General features: G+C 37.5%; 1 protein-coding gene across 10 annotated transcripts in view; it reads left to right on the forward strand.

The window, feature by feature from the left end:
• CASK (calcium/calmodulin dependent serine protein kinase) overlaps positions 1–17,370 on the forward strand; it is a 187,041-nt gene that overhangs the window by 136,871 nt on the left and 32,800 nt on the right. For all 10 annotated transcript variants that reach the window (XM_053969729.1, XM_053969732.1, XM_053969734.1 and 7 more), the window contains 3 exons: positions 11,667–11,744; positions 13,062–13,142; positions 16,785–16,973. In XM_053969729.1, the coding sequence (XP_053825704.1) occupies positions 11,667–11,744; positions 13,062–13,142; positions 16,785–16,973 (348 nt within the window). The remainder of the gene's footprint in view (positions 1–11,666; positions 11,745–13,061; positions 13,143–16,784; positions 16,974–17,370) is intronic.

The following is a 17,370-nucleotide window of genomic DNA, read 5'->3' on the forward strand; positions in this document are numbered from 1 at the left end:
CCATGTTTCATCTCTATCAGTGCATCAAAGGAATTCTGCTCAGATGTAAACCCAGGAGCTGCTGCTTGGTGCAGCTGCGTGCTCTGGAGGAGATCAGGGAGATCATTCTCCTGTGGGGTGGGGTGCTTTGGTCACCTCTGCAGGGCCCTGCCTGGGCTGACTCTGAATGCAGATGTCCCTCCATTTACAAGTGAGATTTTCACCCAGCAGGAGAACAATATCAGCTTTTGTGTGACTGGGGCCTCTCTGCTGGCTTTGTCTGCATCTGGCCGTCCCAAGGCAGAGATAGTTCTCTAGGCTGATGTGTTTTGGCTGTTAATTTTAAAATTTTGTTACATTGTTTTCATAGATGGAATCGTTGAGGTAAGTGTTGTTATTTCTGTGATAGATATTTTACAAGCTTTCAGGAAAGTTTATTTTACTTTTTGCCGGCTTAACATGTTACACACGTATGATTTTAACTAAATGAGGTTCAATAAATTTTGCACTGGCCACTTTTATCATATCCATGTGTGCAGCCACTTCTTTCTTTTTCGAGTTTAATTTATATTCACCGTGCATATATTTAAGTCACGCTGATTTCTCAAGAGAATCCCACTTCTGTGTCTGTTATCCTTTGCTGCTCGTGGTAGTGTTTCACAGGAGCCTGCATCTGTGCACACTTCAGAGTTTCCTTAGGATTTCTTTTGAGCTCTGTCATCCAAACACATTTGGTCCTGAAGTCCAGACTTTTAAGGAAACATATTTTCTCTTTTGCTAAAATGAATGTTGTTGGAACCTCAGTTTAGCTTCTTACATGGCTGGCTAAAGCTTTCTGCTGGGTTTATTTTGGTTTGTTCTGTTTACCCTCCCAGTCTGGATGTTGGCACAGTAAATTTGACTGCCCTTTGTAGAAGTTGCAGTTATTCAGCAGTGTCCAGGCATGGCTGATACTATAGTCCTCTGTTTGACAATGTTTTAAACTCTCTATGCATTTATCCCTGATCTACTCTTTTTTTGAGCAAAGTGTATTATTTTAAAAATTTTAATGTATAATTTGGAATTTTTTAAAAAAAGGGGAGGGGGAAAGCAAAGAACATTTTGGTTTTTGTCTTCAGGATGCTTTAATTTTCTTTTTTCTTTTATTTTAAATCATGACTAGACTGGTGGAATATCTATCATATGATGTAGAAAATAAAACTAGCAGATGCGTATAAAAAGCGTAAATATTTTTCTAGATCATCCAGTTTTACTGTGTTTTGATTTGAATGAGAATGACTTTATATGTGAATCACATAGTGTGCTTCGAGTTTTTTTGGATGCATGTTGGTCCTTACCTTCTTGAATGCTGATTTTGTTAGCACTTATAGGGGGAACATGTTTTAGTGAGACCTGAATGCTTCTCTTTTGCAAAAACAGATCACAAAGTGTGTTATGGATGTCTTACTTAAAACCCCTCAGAAATGTTATGCTTAAGTGAAATAATACTTTATCATTTTTAAAACACATTGTTTTCATATTTTTAATTGTTCTTTATTTCATATCATTGTAAGACAAAAACACATGGAAAATATTTGTTAAAAAAAAAAAAAAAACAGAAGAAACTATGTTGGCAGGAAGGCACCTTGCTATTTGGGGAATCAAATCTGGCTTTTATCCCAGAGCAGAGGCAGCGTGCTCAGCCCCAGGGAGTGGGAGGGACTGTCCCACACTGCAGTGGGAGCTCCTTTCCCAAGCAGTGGAGACAGAACAATGGCCAAGCCTTAGGGAGAATTGTGGAGAATTCCTTCAGCAGGTGGGCTGGATCATCACCACCAGTGCAGTGCATTTGTTCTCCAACAGGTAACTTCTCTGGAAGCGCTGTCTGAAGGAACACAAAAAGCAGAGGCTATCCTGGAATTCCTTCTGCATTATTTCATAATCATTCTCTAAAATACTTTCCATTTTCATCTTCCATTGTACCTTTGCATTTCATTTTCTCTGCTGCTGGGATAGGTGGATCACTTTGCCACTCAGCATCATCTCATTGTTTTCTTGTTCTTCCTGTTCCTCTGCCTTACAAATTAAATGGGGGATTTATTTTATATTTAGTCTTCAGAGCAGAAATCATTGTTCCACATTTTTATAATATATAATAGTAATAAGTGAGTGGGTCTCTTAAAACCAAACTTAATACAAATATAAGCCAAGAGTTACTTTTATACTGAGAGCAGTTTTTGAGAAATTTATATATCCACCACTTCCCAACAATGCAAAATTCTGGCTCACTTTTCATGAGATTGTGAGAGTTACTTTGTTATGCTTAACCTGTTTTCTTTTAACTAATATTCTGTCATTTTGAGTATTTATAAGCTTGATACTGATGTGGTGAATCCTCAAGTGAAATTCAGCTTGATACTGTATTTTAAATGGGAATTTTAGTCCTGAGCCCATTCTTCTTGGCCTGATGTCATCTCCCCTGTGTAAAAGGTGTGTCATTGTGTCTGTGTGCACCAACATCTCTGACTCCAAAATCCAATTACTTCTTTTTTTTTTATATGGAACTAAAAATTCCCATTATTTCAGTCTGTTTTTAAGTTACTGGGCCCTGATATATCAAAGAACAGTAACACTGTATTCCTGACACTTCTGGAACATTTAATTAACTTCACTGATACTGTCTTGGGATAAAGAGGATCAGTTTCATATTTAACTTTCTACATTTTCTTCACTTCTTGCATTGTGTGGAGTTCAAGTTTCTTTTTACCCATAAGGGGTACCTGTTGTGTTTGGGCTTTTTTCCTTATAAACCTTCAGATTCTTAGATTTATTATTTCTCCTAGAGCTTGGGATCTGCTCTGAGAAATGACAAAAATAAAGAAATGCTGCAGCACCTGGGCCACAAATCTTTATTAATGCTTCAGCTTTCTTAGTGCTGGGAGCTTAACTTTGGAGTGATATTTCAGTCTGCACTTAGTTTACATTCAAAAAACCAAAGGCAATGTATAAACAGCCCAGTGAGCTCTGTTCTGTCTCTGAATTCAGTCAGTCCTCTCCGCCTCCTCTTCCAGTCCTTCAGGTAGTTGGCTGGGGCATGCTGACTGTTCTAGGTGCTAGTGATCTCATTGCAGAGATAATACTCATTATAGATAAATATAGATATAGATAATACTCATTCTGAGTATTTTTATTCTCAGAATATCCTTGCAGAAAATTTATGTGAATAGGGAGAAACAAAACTAGTTGTGAATTCCAACATTAGCAGCTCTGGTGCAAGGTGTGCTCTACGTCACAAAGCAGGAGAGGGGCTGTGTTGTTGTTAGTTATTGTGGATTTAACTGGTTTTGAGGGTTCTCTATCCCCCTGGAATGATGTTCATGGTCATTAGCATTTTCTCTTCAGGGTGATGATCCAACCCTGACAAGGTACTTGGGCCAACAGGTTTGGGAATTAAGCTCATTTAGGCCTAACCTGACTCTCTTAGTTCCTGTTCTTGGTTATTAGTCCATATTGAAAGGTGGGGGAAAGACAGGAGCAAAGCTTATTCTGTGGGGTGTAGCAAGGTGTTGTCCATGGAACAAACTCTTTGTAAAGCCCTTCTGTGTTGAGGGAGTTGTTTTCCCTGGTGCTTATTGAATCATTGAGGTTGGAAAAAATCTTTAAGCTCATCAAGTCCAGCTGTAAACCCAACACTGCCAAGTGCACCCTTCACCAGGCAGCCTGTTCCAGTGCTTGATAACCCTTGTGGTGAAAAATTGCCCTAATATCTAATCTAAAACCTTCCCTAGCACAGCTTAAGGCTATTTACTCTTGACCTATCTCTTGTTACTTGGGAGAGATCAACCCCCCAGCTTGCTACTCCTTTGAGTGAGTTTTAAAGAGTGATAAGGCCTCCTCTGAGCTTCCTTTTCTCCAGACTAAACACCCCAAGTTCTCCCCCTGTTTAGACTTCTGTTCCAGACCCTTTACCAATGCTTTTATCTAAACTCCCTCCAGCACCTCAATGTCTTTTACATTTACTTTTATTTGATCAGCTGCATGGTGTCATATCTAAAAAGTGCTTTGCCTTGGTTTTGTTAAGATCAGCTTCAATTATATCCAATGTAGTAAAAAAGAAAAAAAAAAGTGACTCTGTTACTGAAATAATGGGATTCTTGTGTCCTTGAAGTCAGTAATATGTTAGAGTACCTTGGGAAATACTGTTCTAAGCCCAGGTTTTCCCCAGCACTACTACTGCTACATTCCAGAGTGAGAGTGTTTCACTTTTTTTAAATGGGACCTTTGAATTTTATTGTATTGGTTTTCCAACTACTGTGCTGATTTTGTTGGTACTGCCATGTGCAAAGCAGTACCTTTATCTCATCCTAGTTTGGCATATTTCATCTTTGCAAAAGATGTTAAAACATTTGCAGTGTGAACAGAGTAAAGTCTGGTTATGTCCATGTACTGTCTGGCATGTCTTCAACATCTGCTGTCACTTGTGGAGAACTGCAGCTTCTGCAGTCAATAAAATTTTTATGATGAGTATTAATACGGGTTTTCCTTAAAATAGGAGACAAATTACTAGGTTAGAGTCCTACTTTGTAAGGAAATAAAATGCTGTCAGACACCAGAGTCTGGGTTCATCATACATGAATGAGACATTTAGGGACACCTGAAATTAAAAAGAAGGAAATAATGTCTGCTGTGATTTTGAGGAGTAACATAACCATTCATTATCAGTATTTCTGTGAGACAACTTGAAATAAATAAATAAATATATTTTTGTATCTGTGAAGCAAATCTAGAGGCACTATTCAAAAAGTCAGTTGTGGGGGAAGAAATGCACACACCCTGAAGTTTATTTTGTACAAATACAGTCCTCTCCTTGGCTCTTTTGTCTCTGAAGTGTTAAGGCTTTGATCTTACAAAGTGCATCACACTTGATAATCTCTGCTAAAAAGGAATATGTTCCACAGCAGAGCTAAAATTTGTTTGTAGCTCATGTACACTGAAGGTAGGAAACTTTGACCTTTGCAAAGAAATAGGATATGCAAGTCAGATATTACTGAATATCTGTGGGGTCTGAACCAACCTAAGCAGAAATGTGTCCTTGAATCTGTTTTTCACTGTATCAGTGTGTGGAGCTGCAGAGGTTTGTGTAGTCTTTGTTTCAGACTGAACTTTGTATGATTTCCCCACAGTTCATGACTGCCTGCAGTTTTGCTACAGCTTTATAACCTTTTGAGAGAATTTAAACTTGGATACATTTTCACTTTTTAAGGTTTTGATCAAAAGATATACAACAGATATGCTAACACTTAGCTACATAACAGGATGAAAAACCTTTTCAGTGTTCTTTACCTGAACCTTCTGGTTCCCTTAATGTCTCCAAGCATATAAAATATGTCAGTGGAAGATACCCTTGATAAAATATTGACTGGTAATGTCTAATGCCACAGGGCATCCTCTCCCTGCTGCTGACACAGGTGAAGGGGCTGTGTGCTTTCCTTACAGCCCTCGTGTCACCAGATTGCCACTGACAGACCCTGTGAAGGCATTGAACAGGATTTCTTTCTGGGATCCTTTTTACCCTTTGGATCACTACAAAGCCAATACATGCACAGTCTCTGGCTGTGGCTGGGGAATGTGTTCTCCTTCTCAAAGGAGCCTAAAATCATTTCAGGGTTCCACCTTGACTAAAGGGAACTGTGTCTCTCACCTGTCATTTATGTTTATCCTCAGTAACATAAACATCATTTGTGTTTTACGAAGATGCTGTTCTGGTAACTCTGTCTGCCTGTCTGACAGGCAGTTTGTTGTCTGTACAACACACTGATAGATAGAATTTTATTCTAGCAGTTCTTGAAGTAGATTAGTTCATGTATCTCCTTCTTCTCCCATAGTAAGGCACTGACCCCTAACAAACAGGTGTTATCTTCTGTGTGCCTCAGAAATGTGGTCATTAATGACCTGTTAATACATATTAAACATTCTCCAGTTGGCATTTAGCTTCACTGGTGTGTCAGGGTTTCAGGGTTTGTGCAGTGAAGTTTGTAATTCTCACTCTCTACAGCACACTTGTTTGCCAGTCACATGCAGTGGGAACTGAACTAATGCTCAGAGAAAAATGGTTTTGCCCAGCCGAGTTTCTCTCCTCTATTCTTACCTCCAAAAAGCTACATTTTGGTTTATAACAAAACAAGTGAAGAAGCCCAGATGAGGAATGATCAAAAAAAAAAAAAAAAAAAAAGGCAGCTTCTTCGAGTAAAAGCTGAAATTGCATAGGGCTGACTGAGTTTAGCTGGCATCATTTTCTCCTATGTGTAGTAGGTAAAGGTGTAAGAAAACCTGGTTTTATATTTGTTCTGATACAGGTAGCACCAAGTGTAATTCTTGTTCTAAAAGACACATTATGAAAAGAATATAGATGACTTCTAAAAACAAGGTACAGTTGGCCTGCTTTTTGCAGATAAAAATTCCTCTAAAAGTTTGAAGTGTATGTATTTCGGTTCTGTCATGTGAATGAGCAAACTTAAAATTGAAATTCAGGGTCCAATTGCTACTGCAACATTTTTTACAGGAAAGATTATTCATGTGTTGCTTGATTGTGAATATGCACAGAGGAATTGAGTATTTCAAATCTGCATAACCCTTGGCAGGGTTACTGAAAGTCTGAGTGCTTCCAGTAACAAGCTGCAGTGTTGGCAGCTGTCAGTTTTGGGCATGACAGAAACAAACACTTGTTTGTTCAGACAGAATTAATGTTCTGCTTCAGACTGTCTTCTGTGAACACTCTGTCAGGGAATCTTGATTTTAGCTGATAAACTGCTTCCTGAACCCTTTTGTTGAATTAGTTTTGTTTGCATTGCTCAGCATTTCACTGAGTGAGGAACTGGAATGCAGATGTTAATTATGCTCCTCTTCCACAGCGAGTGTATCACAGAAAAGGATTTGAAGCTGTGAAGGGCTGTAGCCTATAATGCTCTAGCAGGCACAGAGTCTGAAAGATGCTTTGGACTTTGATACAGGATGGAACTGTAAGATGTTCTGTAGAATTAGCCTGGGAAGCAAATGTTAGGTCTATGATGCTGAAATGGTAAAAATGAACTTCATGCACAGTCCTTAACAGTGGAGAACAGAGGGTTTGAAAGAGTAAACTGCCTTTAAACAAAGTTGAAGATAAGGCCTCTGCTGTGACCTTGCTACTCTGTGTTTTCCACAGGAGGTATTAGCTTCAGGGATGTGTTTCCTTGAGAGCTTAGAATCCCAGGAAAAGAGGCACCCATGGGAACATTATAATATTTTTCCTGGAAAAGGAGATGTGAAAGAGAATTCTTTCTTTCTTGGCGGAAGAAAGAATGAAGTGATCTAGCATTTATCTAATTGGCCCTTTAATTTTAGCCATTCTTTGATACTGCTACTTGTGAGTATTACTTGCTCAGTGGGCCATGAATTTCTTTCAGTCTCTGAGCATATAAAACCTCTGGGGTGGATGGAGAACCAGGATAGGGAGCTGTGGGAGGTAACAAAGCAAAAACCCTCTTTGTCAGTAAATGCTGCTGTGTAAGGGGCAGCACCTCCAGATGAGAATTTTTTAGATGGTCCAAAAACCTTAAAGTGGTGAAAAACAGCTCTCTAATATCACTGTGATGCCTGTGGTTAAACTGTTCAGAAAGTCAAATATATAAGGATAATATATAATGATTATTTTAGATGTTTCAATGTGGGGGTTTAATGTTTGAGGTTGGCAGCCAAGTATCTGCTCTGAATTGCAGCTGCATCCCCACAAAATGTGTATTTGTATTGAACGAGCAGGGGGCTTTGTGCTGCAGCAGTTCAGTAGCTCTTGTTTTAACAAGTTTCTCATTTGCCTCACATAAACTTTGAGGTATGGGTAGATAAAATATTTACTGATTTCACTGTGTGATCTGATCTTTATTACATTCAAGATCAGACCAGGTGGTGAGGCTGCATTTCTGCTACTTGTGACATACCTAAATTTTTCAATGTGACATTGAATGGGGGTTACATTGGGACAGTATTCTGACTCCTCTTACAGGAAATGGTTAAAAAGGAATTTCTGCACATCTGAAAAACTAGTCAGAAGAGAAGAGTTTGTTGTTTTGTCTCGACTGCCTGATTTTGGATTAGGCTTTGGGCTGTCTGCTTTAAATATCAGAAGAGACGAGCTCCCTTTATACAGGCAGAAGACAAAAAGTCTTGACACTGCAAGAGCTGTCAACTGATAGCAACTCAATTTGTGGGTATTCTCTTCATAGCTTTTGTGTTCTAGCATGCAAAATTTAAATCAAAACTTGTGGTTTTGATAAGCAGTACTATTCTGTTTATTAGCTATAATGTCCATGTATGTTTGTTATATCAAGTTCTGTTAATACATCTGTTGAGACTGTTAATCTTGTCAAGAGCAAGCTCTCAGTTTCAATTTTCTTTCTAGGAAATGCAGAATAACTGATGCTGAGGAGTGAGACTGACATACAAAGTATTTAAAAGTCTGGAAATGCTGAAAGTTATATATGCTGTGGCATTTTACTTTTTTTAATTATTATAAACTTTTAATTTATATTATTATGCTTATTGCTGAATGAAATTGTTGGAGGTTGGGTTCCTGGGCTGAGGGGGCAGAGTTACTTGCTGGAAAATAGAGACTCCCAGCAAAAAGAAAGCCATGATTAGGGCATACATTTTGTCCTGCTGTGAGTCTGTTGATATTGCATAGAGAAGCTTTCTGCAGAGGACAGTGGAGAATGAGCCAGTTCATTCTGCTCTACAAGAAACCACCTTTGGTACGGTCCCTGTAGGACTTAGGTTTGCAGGGCTGCTGAAAGGAGCCCTGTGAACAGGATGGGTTTCTGTGATTAAAATGTTGTAGCTAACTGCACAAAGTAATGTGTTCTCTACCACGGGGAGCACACAGAGCCTGGCTCTAAGTGTAATTAATGTTCACTTTAATCTATGATGTGTGCAAACAGGTTTTATTTAAGGTTTTCTTATACACTCCGTAAAACAGTCATGTAAAGGTGTGTTAGATTCTTACATCCAAGGGAGCAAATATTCTTTTTAATGTCTGAATGAAACCTCTACATTCAAATGCTTTCATTAATTAATTATGCAAGCTCTAAATTCCTTAATTCTAAATTGCTTTTGCTACAACTAGTATTTCAGTGCAAAAATACTGAAAAGTGTTGCAAAACCAGTCTTTTTTCAAAGATTGCAAAGGAGGTGGGACTGCTTCACCAGCTCTGATGCATTAATGTCCATTATAAGCTTTGCTTCTCTTGCCTCTTGTAAAAAAACTCCACAAACTAACTTCAGCTAGAGTATGCCATTTCAAAATGAAGAGACCTCCTCGTGCTAGTGAATCTACCAAATCCACATGCTTTCTCTGGGTGAGGCCATGTTCTAGCTCCACAATTAATAGATCCCTTGCCTTGGGTAATATATCATCCTTAAACATTAATGCAGATATGAAGGTTTTTCTTTTAAGTGTTGTCAGAATTCCTTCTAATAGTTTGGTTCCTTCAAAGCAAACCTCAGTAAGCAGAAATCCTAGAAGATGAAATTTAAGTGCCATGCCTCAGCATGAAGGCGCTGTGGAAAAATAAATGCACTCTTGTTTAGTCTGAACTTTGCCTTGATTTTTTTTCTAAACATTATTTGAGGAACTCTGCTCCCTAGTTTTCTTTTTGCCTCCTTCCTAATCTCAGAAGATAACTCTCCCATGTTAGTGGGGAAAAAATTGTTTCTGTAAACTGCTGGTTGTTTTGGGTCACAGGAACAAGGGAAATCTGCAACTTCAGCAATATAGCTTTTCAACCATTGCTAGAAATAACTAATAAGAATATTTTCAAGGTAATTTTTCTGTTAATTTCATTACTCATAAGAAGGAAAAAGACACATGAGAATACTCATGGTGGGTATTGTACATTTTCTGCTGCTCTTTGGTCAGTACACAGTGCTCAGTGCAGTCTCTTAACGGGCATAGAATGGTGGTACTTTGTAATTTGCAGTTGCTGGAGTTTGGGTAGAGTTTGTTAATTTATTTAAGAAAAGGTAAAACAAATAATTGTGTGCACAAATAAAACATCTCCTGAACTACAAGCCACCACAAAGCTTTTATCTCAAAGCTTTCAAGGCTGCTTAAACTGTGGAGTTTAGTGGTTTTGGCAGCACAAGCTGAAGTTGTTGCATTGGAAGAAACTGATTTAGCTTGACTTCTCTACTTTTCTTTCCCCAGGAGAGGGGTGTAACTGTCCTGCAGGGAATGGTCTTTGGAAGTGACACTGTTTACTGGTTTTGTGCTTATATATGTATGGGCTTGAAATGTTCAGCATGTTTGTTAAATTGTTAACCCAGGAAAGTGATGGTGATGTTGGATTGCATTTATGGCAGTTTATGTATCTAAAATTGAGTGGAATTTCTTGTTGTGTGAGAAAGAGAAGAGGGCAGTTCTGTGTCCTGGCAGGATTCCCTTTTTCAAACATCCAAGGCCATTCTAAGCCAAACAGCTTCCAGAGGAAGCTCCTGAGCACTCCTTTCTGAGCAGCCTAATTGGTGCTTTCTTATCACCTCATCCTTGGCAGTGTTAGGATTTGCTGAAGGTTTTAGAGTCACTCTTGTATTTTGAATGCTTTTTTATATCCAGTATTTTGAATTTCAATTAAATTTTTGAGTGTTTCCAAAGTTTAGAGATTCCCCAACTTCCCTGGGCAACTTGTTGCAGTGTTTCACCACCCTTGTTGTGATAAAAATGTCTCTAATTCCTTAAAAATTTTATTTGTGCTTTTTTCTGTCTTATAAATCAAAGAAATAGTCTAACATAATTAGAAAGTAATTACAGGCATGACCATCTTTATGTCACTTCAAATGTAAGCCAAAAGGTTTTAATTGAAAATACTGCTTATTACAGTACCTATTTATTCTTAAGTATACATTTTTTCCTTTAAAACAGGAACAGTCTGTTAGGTTTGTGTGAAAAAGAACCTGTAATGTCTTATCTCTAATTTGAAACCTAAAATAAGGATCTTTCTTCTGTCGTGCTTTGCATAGTTGAATGGTTTTTAAAAGGGCTTTTTAAAATGATAATTAACATGGAAGGTTTGCAGTAGCCTGTTTAAATACAATGGCATTCTTCTGTCTAACAGAAAATCCCAAGTAAAATAAGGTTACCCTTTTTTATGAATACTCATTATTGGAAAGTTTGTTTTTCTGTTCTCAGAGTATTTGGCTTTTGTAATGTTCTGTCTTCAAGAGTATTTTCCCTTATTCCAAGGTTTATTTAAATTACTGTTCAGATGTTTGATGGCTTGATTTATTGAGAAAAGTGAGATATGCAGGTTAACTTGATTTTATAGCGGAATGTTTGGTTTATAGCATTTATTCAAGATTCACACACTCACTTCTAGTAGAAGAATATAGTTTCTGGAAATCTGTGGCAGAAGCATGGGAGGTTTGCAGAAGCCCTTAACCTCTTGAACTTTCCCATGTCATCCTATGAACTCTAAATCTATGGCACCGTTCAAATCAGGAAATGTTTAAAAATGAAAAGCCAAAACCCTAGGCTGCTAGATTTTGTATACAGAACATCTGTGGGTTTTGCAGTTTAGCAATCATCCTAATCCTGGTAACATAAGCAGGCTATTGTAAACACTCATTAGTTTATATAAAGTAGCATATGATTTCAGTAGTTTGTTTTCTTGTTATTTCAGCTTTATGACAAAATAAACACAAAATCTTCACCACAAATCAGGAATCCTCCAAGTGATGCTGTACAGAGAGCCAAAGAGGTAATGGCTTTAAAGTATGGGGTTTTTACTTTGAAATGTTGATTGTATTTAAACTGTAACTTACTTTTCTTCATTAAGATGTGTATTCTGCCTCATTATCTGAATTATTTCTGGAATATTACCATTGCTTACCCAAGTTATGTAACAAGTTGCATAAACTTGCAGAATTCCATTATCTGTGTGAGGATTATGAATATTACTCAGTTTAATCATTTAACCTTTTCTTCAACAATAGTGTTCTTCAACAATAGAAAGAACACGCCTGCTAATTGAAGTATCTTTGCTGTTCAGGTTATTTATCTGCACCAGAAATCTGATGTTTATAAAATTTAGTCACCAAAAGCAGTATTTTTAAGTGTCAGCTTTTTAAATTGAAAAAAACCCAAGTTTATAATAGATAGGTTTAAGAAGAGCAGACTTGGAAATGCAATGAAGGTGGCCCACTAAGACCAAAGATAGACACAGATGTTCTTAATTCGTGTACTTTGCAAATCGTATGTTATTTGCTTATTTATGGCAAGTAGTAAAAAACTCAAACCCATATTGTATTATATATTATCAGTAAAAATTTGTGCAGTTTTTAGGGGTTACGTCATAGGAAAACTGTTTATTGTGCTATTAAAGGAGGAAGACTTTAAATCTCCACATAATAGCTGAAGTCACACTGATACATGCCCTCAAGTCCCATTCTGCAAAATTTGCTGTCAGTTAATCCTGGGGGATGCTTCCAGAAGCAAAATACTCTGCTTTCCTTGTCCAGCTAGCTGCATGTGAAAATTAAGGTGTAAGAATCAGGTTGCAAGCAAATGAGTTAAAGCTTCTTTACTCCTCCTTCCCCCGTGATAAAGTGGCTCAGATTTTATAAAATCTGGAGCTTGAAGGTGGGGTAGCAGATGGCCCAGCTAGATTTGGTGTCTTTAACAATAGATTTTATGAGTGTTTTTAATTCTGCTTTTACACCAATTGTTTTAATAAATTGAGACCATGTATGAAAGCAGCAACTGGCGGAGGTCTTGCATGTCACCTGTTAGTACTCCATTCCTGTCCCCATGTATTTAGCTCTTGGAGGAATGCTGTCAGTTGAAAAAAAAGAAAAATTACTTCAAATTTCTGCTTTAATCTCTTCCAGAGAGAACATTGGAACAAGGTATTTTGTTCTCTTGGGGCAGCTGGGTTGGGGCACATTCTCTTAAAACCTTTCCTGTGTCAGGAGGTGTGTATAATCATTTGGGGATATTCTGACTGAGCAGTGAAGGGTTTAGTTTCTTCAGTAGCTTTAAAAGTTACTATGGGACATTTCTCCTGCTTATTTTGCAGGTATTGGAAGAAATTTCATGTTACCCAGAGAACAATGATGCAAAGGAGCTAAAGCGTATTTTAACACAACCTCATTTCATGGTAAGATGATCTTACTCTTGTTTGGGGTTTTTTTCCTTTCCTTTCTATTTTTTTAATATATATTCTTTATGTTAGAAAACTTCAGTAAATTCTTAAAATCTGCAAGGGATGGAACTGCACCCAATACACCTATTAATAAGTATTTCTAACCTGCTGCTCTGGCAAAAGAATTAGTATTGGTCCTCTTTACTGTGCTGAAAACTGTCAGCAGTTTGGAGTAGTGTAATTATGGAGCAGTTTCACTGTGTTTTTGGAGGTCTGTGTTGCACATGGAAAGAGGAATTAATGCTTTTGGATGTCCATAGATAGAGCTGGGGTCCTCCTTTTTCTTTTTCCAAAGGTCTTCTTAGGATAAAGGTGTGTGAATTCATTGCAAAATAAGTGTGTATTTAATATTATTTTACAACAAATCAGTCATTTGTACAGTCTCTTGAGTTTGTGTTACATATCAGCACTTACTTTCCCAAATCTGATTTGAGGGCAATAATTGTCCTAAATTCAGGGATGTTACTGCTTTGTAACTTGGTTCAAGTTGCTGAAGTCTACTAATTTGAAGGATTTCTTTTGTTTATGCTGTAGGTGAAGTTCATAAATTGAGAAATAAACATGTTTGCTTAAATCTGCTGTACACTATTGTCAGCCTAAAATCAAGAATTTGACTTTCTCTACTCAGCTTCATTTGGAATCTGACAGGTTCATTTTATTTTCTTTTTTGTGTTTGTAATTACCCCACAGTATTGCTAAAACATGAAGCACTGTTGAGAAAGAGCATTTTTAAAGTATAAATTATTTTCAGGGTAGGCATCAATAAAAGTGATTGTGGTATATAGAAATTGCATGTATCAAATCAAGTGACAGGAAAATTGAGTTGAAAATCCTCCTTTTTTAGGTATCTCTGTTCCCTGATACACTCATAAATCTAAAACCATTTGTCAGAATTCTTTTGCTGCAAATCTTTGCAAAGTATTTTTTCATAAGGAATAAGCTACAATTCCATAACAAGTACTTCTGATGAGAAGTAATTTCAGCAAGTGAATCCGTGATATCCCAGGCTAACTTGCCAGTTGCTGAAGTCCCATTACCCCTTTTCCCCATCTTTCATCCTCTCCCTTGTAGTTCTGGCATTCACAAAAAGAATTGAGGGTAACAGGGATGCTGCCAGGGCCAGAATGAGCAGGGGAACAGAAACAGTTTGTGCTGGGGAGGAATGTGAAGCAGCAATTAAACCAGCATAAGTTGGTGTGGATCCACACCTGCAGATACCACAGTCTCCAGATGCCAAAGGGACAGCTCTGTCCTCTCCACCATTCCCACTCCTGCTCCCAGGTGCACCTTTATGGGTTGCAGACTTTAATAAACTTAATCTTACATTTGTTGCATTCTGCTTAACTTCCCTTCAGAGCAAAAGCTTTTATATTTTAAAGGAAACTATTAGGAAAAGGAATAATTGTATAAGCCAATATTGTTAACCCACACTCTGTGTGTTTGCCAGGTGTTGTACAGAGCAATATTCTGGTTATTAATGCACATTAATCCAGTAATCAATTAGGTGTAATACGTAGCAGTGTGCATTAACACCTATATGATAATGGACTATTTTAGTATTTTTTTTAATCTAATACGTATCCCTAATCAGAAGAAAAAAGAGTATAAACTGTCTTGTTTACTTAACCACAGTGTTAGTGGCTTAAACTGTGTGCAAGCCACAGAACCAAAGCCAATAAAACGTGTTTGTAACAGATCTTCAAGGTGTTCTGTTTTTCTAATTTTCTTTTGCCCTCTAATTTCTGTGCCTTGTGGCTACAGAAATAATCAGTTTATTCTGTGTATGTTTAACATTTTAATTTAAAGAAATGTATGTAAATTTTGCATGAAGGTCTTTCAGTAGATAATTAATTTAAGAATTCTAAAAGCATTGTCAAGTGTATCATTTGTTATGGATGCACACATTTCAAACAGTTTTTATTCCAGTACATGACTTTCAGTAGTTTTTCATATATGTCAGTTTCATGTGTTAAAGATTCTATTATATAAGTTTAGTATGTTGTAACAATTGAAATATTTGCTAGGAGACTTTGGCTTAATGACATATTGAAGTTTTATGCATCATCATATGCCTTCCTGTGCTGTTCTCTGCAGTGATCCTGCAGTACAGTAGAAAGCAGTTGTTCTCATTAAACTGATTTTTAACAGTATTATCATGTTCTGCAAAGGAAAAACAGGGAAAAAACACATTATCAAAATTAGCAGAAATGCCTGAAAACAGGCATCTTTAAGTAAGGTCCAATAGGAATCTTTTTAATAAATGTTTTCAATATTAAATTGAGCTTGCTTTACTTTAGTGTATTTCTAAAATAGTGTTCATTTTTGTGAACATATTCAGAAGTCATTTAGTATAATTACAGACCTTTAAAAATGCTGGAAGTACCATCTTTTAACCACCTACAAGGTGAATATTATGGCTAAAAATAATATAAGTCAGGGCAAATATTTGATGTGGTAAAAATGTAAGGACCTGGATTAAATAAGAAATGTAATATTGAGGCATGGAAAGTGTAACAGAAGCACCTCCAAGGTCATTGTGTCCAGCCATTAAACCTGCATCGGAGTACCCACACATAAATGGACACACAAATAAATTTTAATTAAATATTTTTAAGTGTTTTAACTTACTTATATGGTCCAGATCTCTAATATAAAATGTTGCTTCAGTAGAGCAGACTAATGCAGAGGAATTGTTGCAAGTTTGAACTTAGTGGTTGACAAAATAAGATGAAAAACAGGAAATGCAGATACAGGTTAGTATTTAACTAAAAATAGTATATATGTAAGTGGGCTTGAAACACTGGGAAAGTGGGAAGGAATATGGGCAAAGCATTGTTAGTTTAGGGAATTTGGTTCCATCATTATAGTGCTGACTTCTCAAATATAGTTTCAAATTGATTAGAGAAATGAGAACAGAAAGTGTTTAAGAAATTACCTTTTATAACACAGTACAATTTAGAAGTGCTACTGAAGTAGCTAATGAAAGCTAACGAAGCAGTATTTTAGCAGTTTGCTGGTTTGCACTCTTAATTTTTGTCAAGCATTTTGAACTCAGGATGGTGGTGCTGGGACCAAGTTCTAGGGGAAGAGGAGAGTATGGAAGCAATTATAATAGTAAACAACAAAAAGCAGTATTTTCTTCTTTGAGCTAGTATTGTTCCACAGTCTGCCTTTATTAGAGTGAGATACCATGGGGTCTGAGTAGCTTTCCATTGTACTGGAGTAATTATTATAGAATAGTTTGCACAGAAAGGTAGATTCCTGATTCTCTGTCTATGCACATGAAGATGGATTCGCTCTTGACACCCTGCAGGTGTCGAGAGGATGAGGGGAAGGGAGGCAGCATCATTCTCATTGAAGTGCCTGCAGTAAAAATCACATTAACTCAAGCAGGTTTTAGAGTCTCAGTGTGTGTGTGTGTGTGTGTTTGCAGTCTGAAAGTTTATGTTAGACTCCTTTAAGGGAAAAGTTCTCCAGTGGGAAATGACAAATATCTTGGATTTCCTTGAAAAGCTTAAAAAAACCCTTACAAGGAAACGAGCAAGGGACATGGGAGATGATGGAAATGTGACATTTTCTTGCTGTGCTGTCCTCCAGGCCTTACTTCAAACTCATGATGTAGTGGCACATGAAGTTTACAGTGACGAAGCGCTGAGGGTCACCCCTCCTCCCACCTCTCCCTACCTGAACGGGGATTCCCCGGAGAGCGCCAACGGCGACATGGACATGGAGAACGTAACGCGGGTCCGGCTGGTGCAGTTCCAGAAGAACACAGACGAGCCCATGGTATGGAGGGAAGCTCACTATTCCCTCTGTGCTGATAAAGACCAGTGTTGTAATGATTTTTGTGCCAGTTTCCTCACTTTGAGGTGGGGTTGTCAATTAACTGGAATAGTTCAGCAGCCACTTTGTCCTCCTTGAAATGCTTCGTGTGCGCTCACACTGCTGCTGTGCCACTAGGGCTGGGTTTGTTTAAAAGCAACCTTGTAGTACTTACAGCAAATTAGTCCTTAAACCCAACTGGAGCCTTTGCACTTCAGTATAAAATCACATTTTTAACAAACCAGATCCTTGTATACTCATATGTTGAAGTATTGCATCCTCACTTATAAATAGTATCTGGTTTTATTGCTCATCTTGAAGTGAGTGACAAAGATTTTATTTTAATCTTGAAATATATACC

This window comes from Vidua macroura, chromosome 2, assembly GCF_024509145.1.
Source record: "Vidua macroura isolate BioBank_ID:100142 chromosome 2, ASM2450914v1, whole genome shotgun sequence".
Lineage (NCBI taxonomy): Eukaryota > Metazoa > Chordata > Aves > Passeriformes > Viduidae > Vidua > Vidua macroura.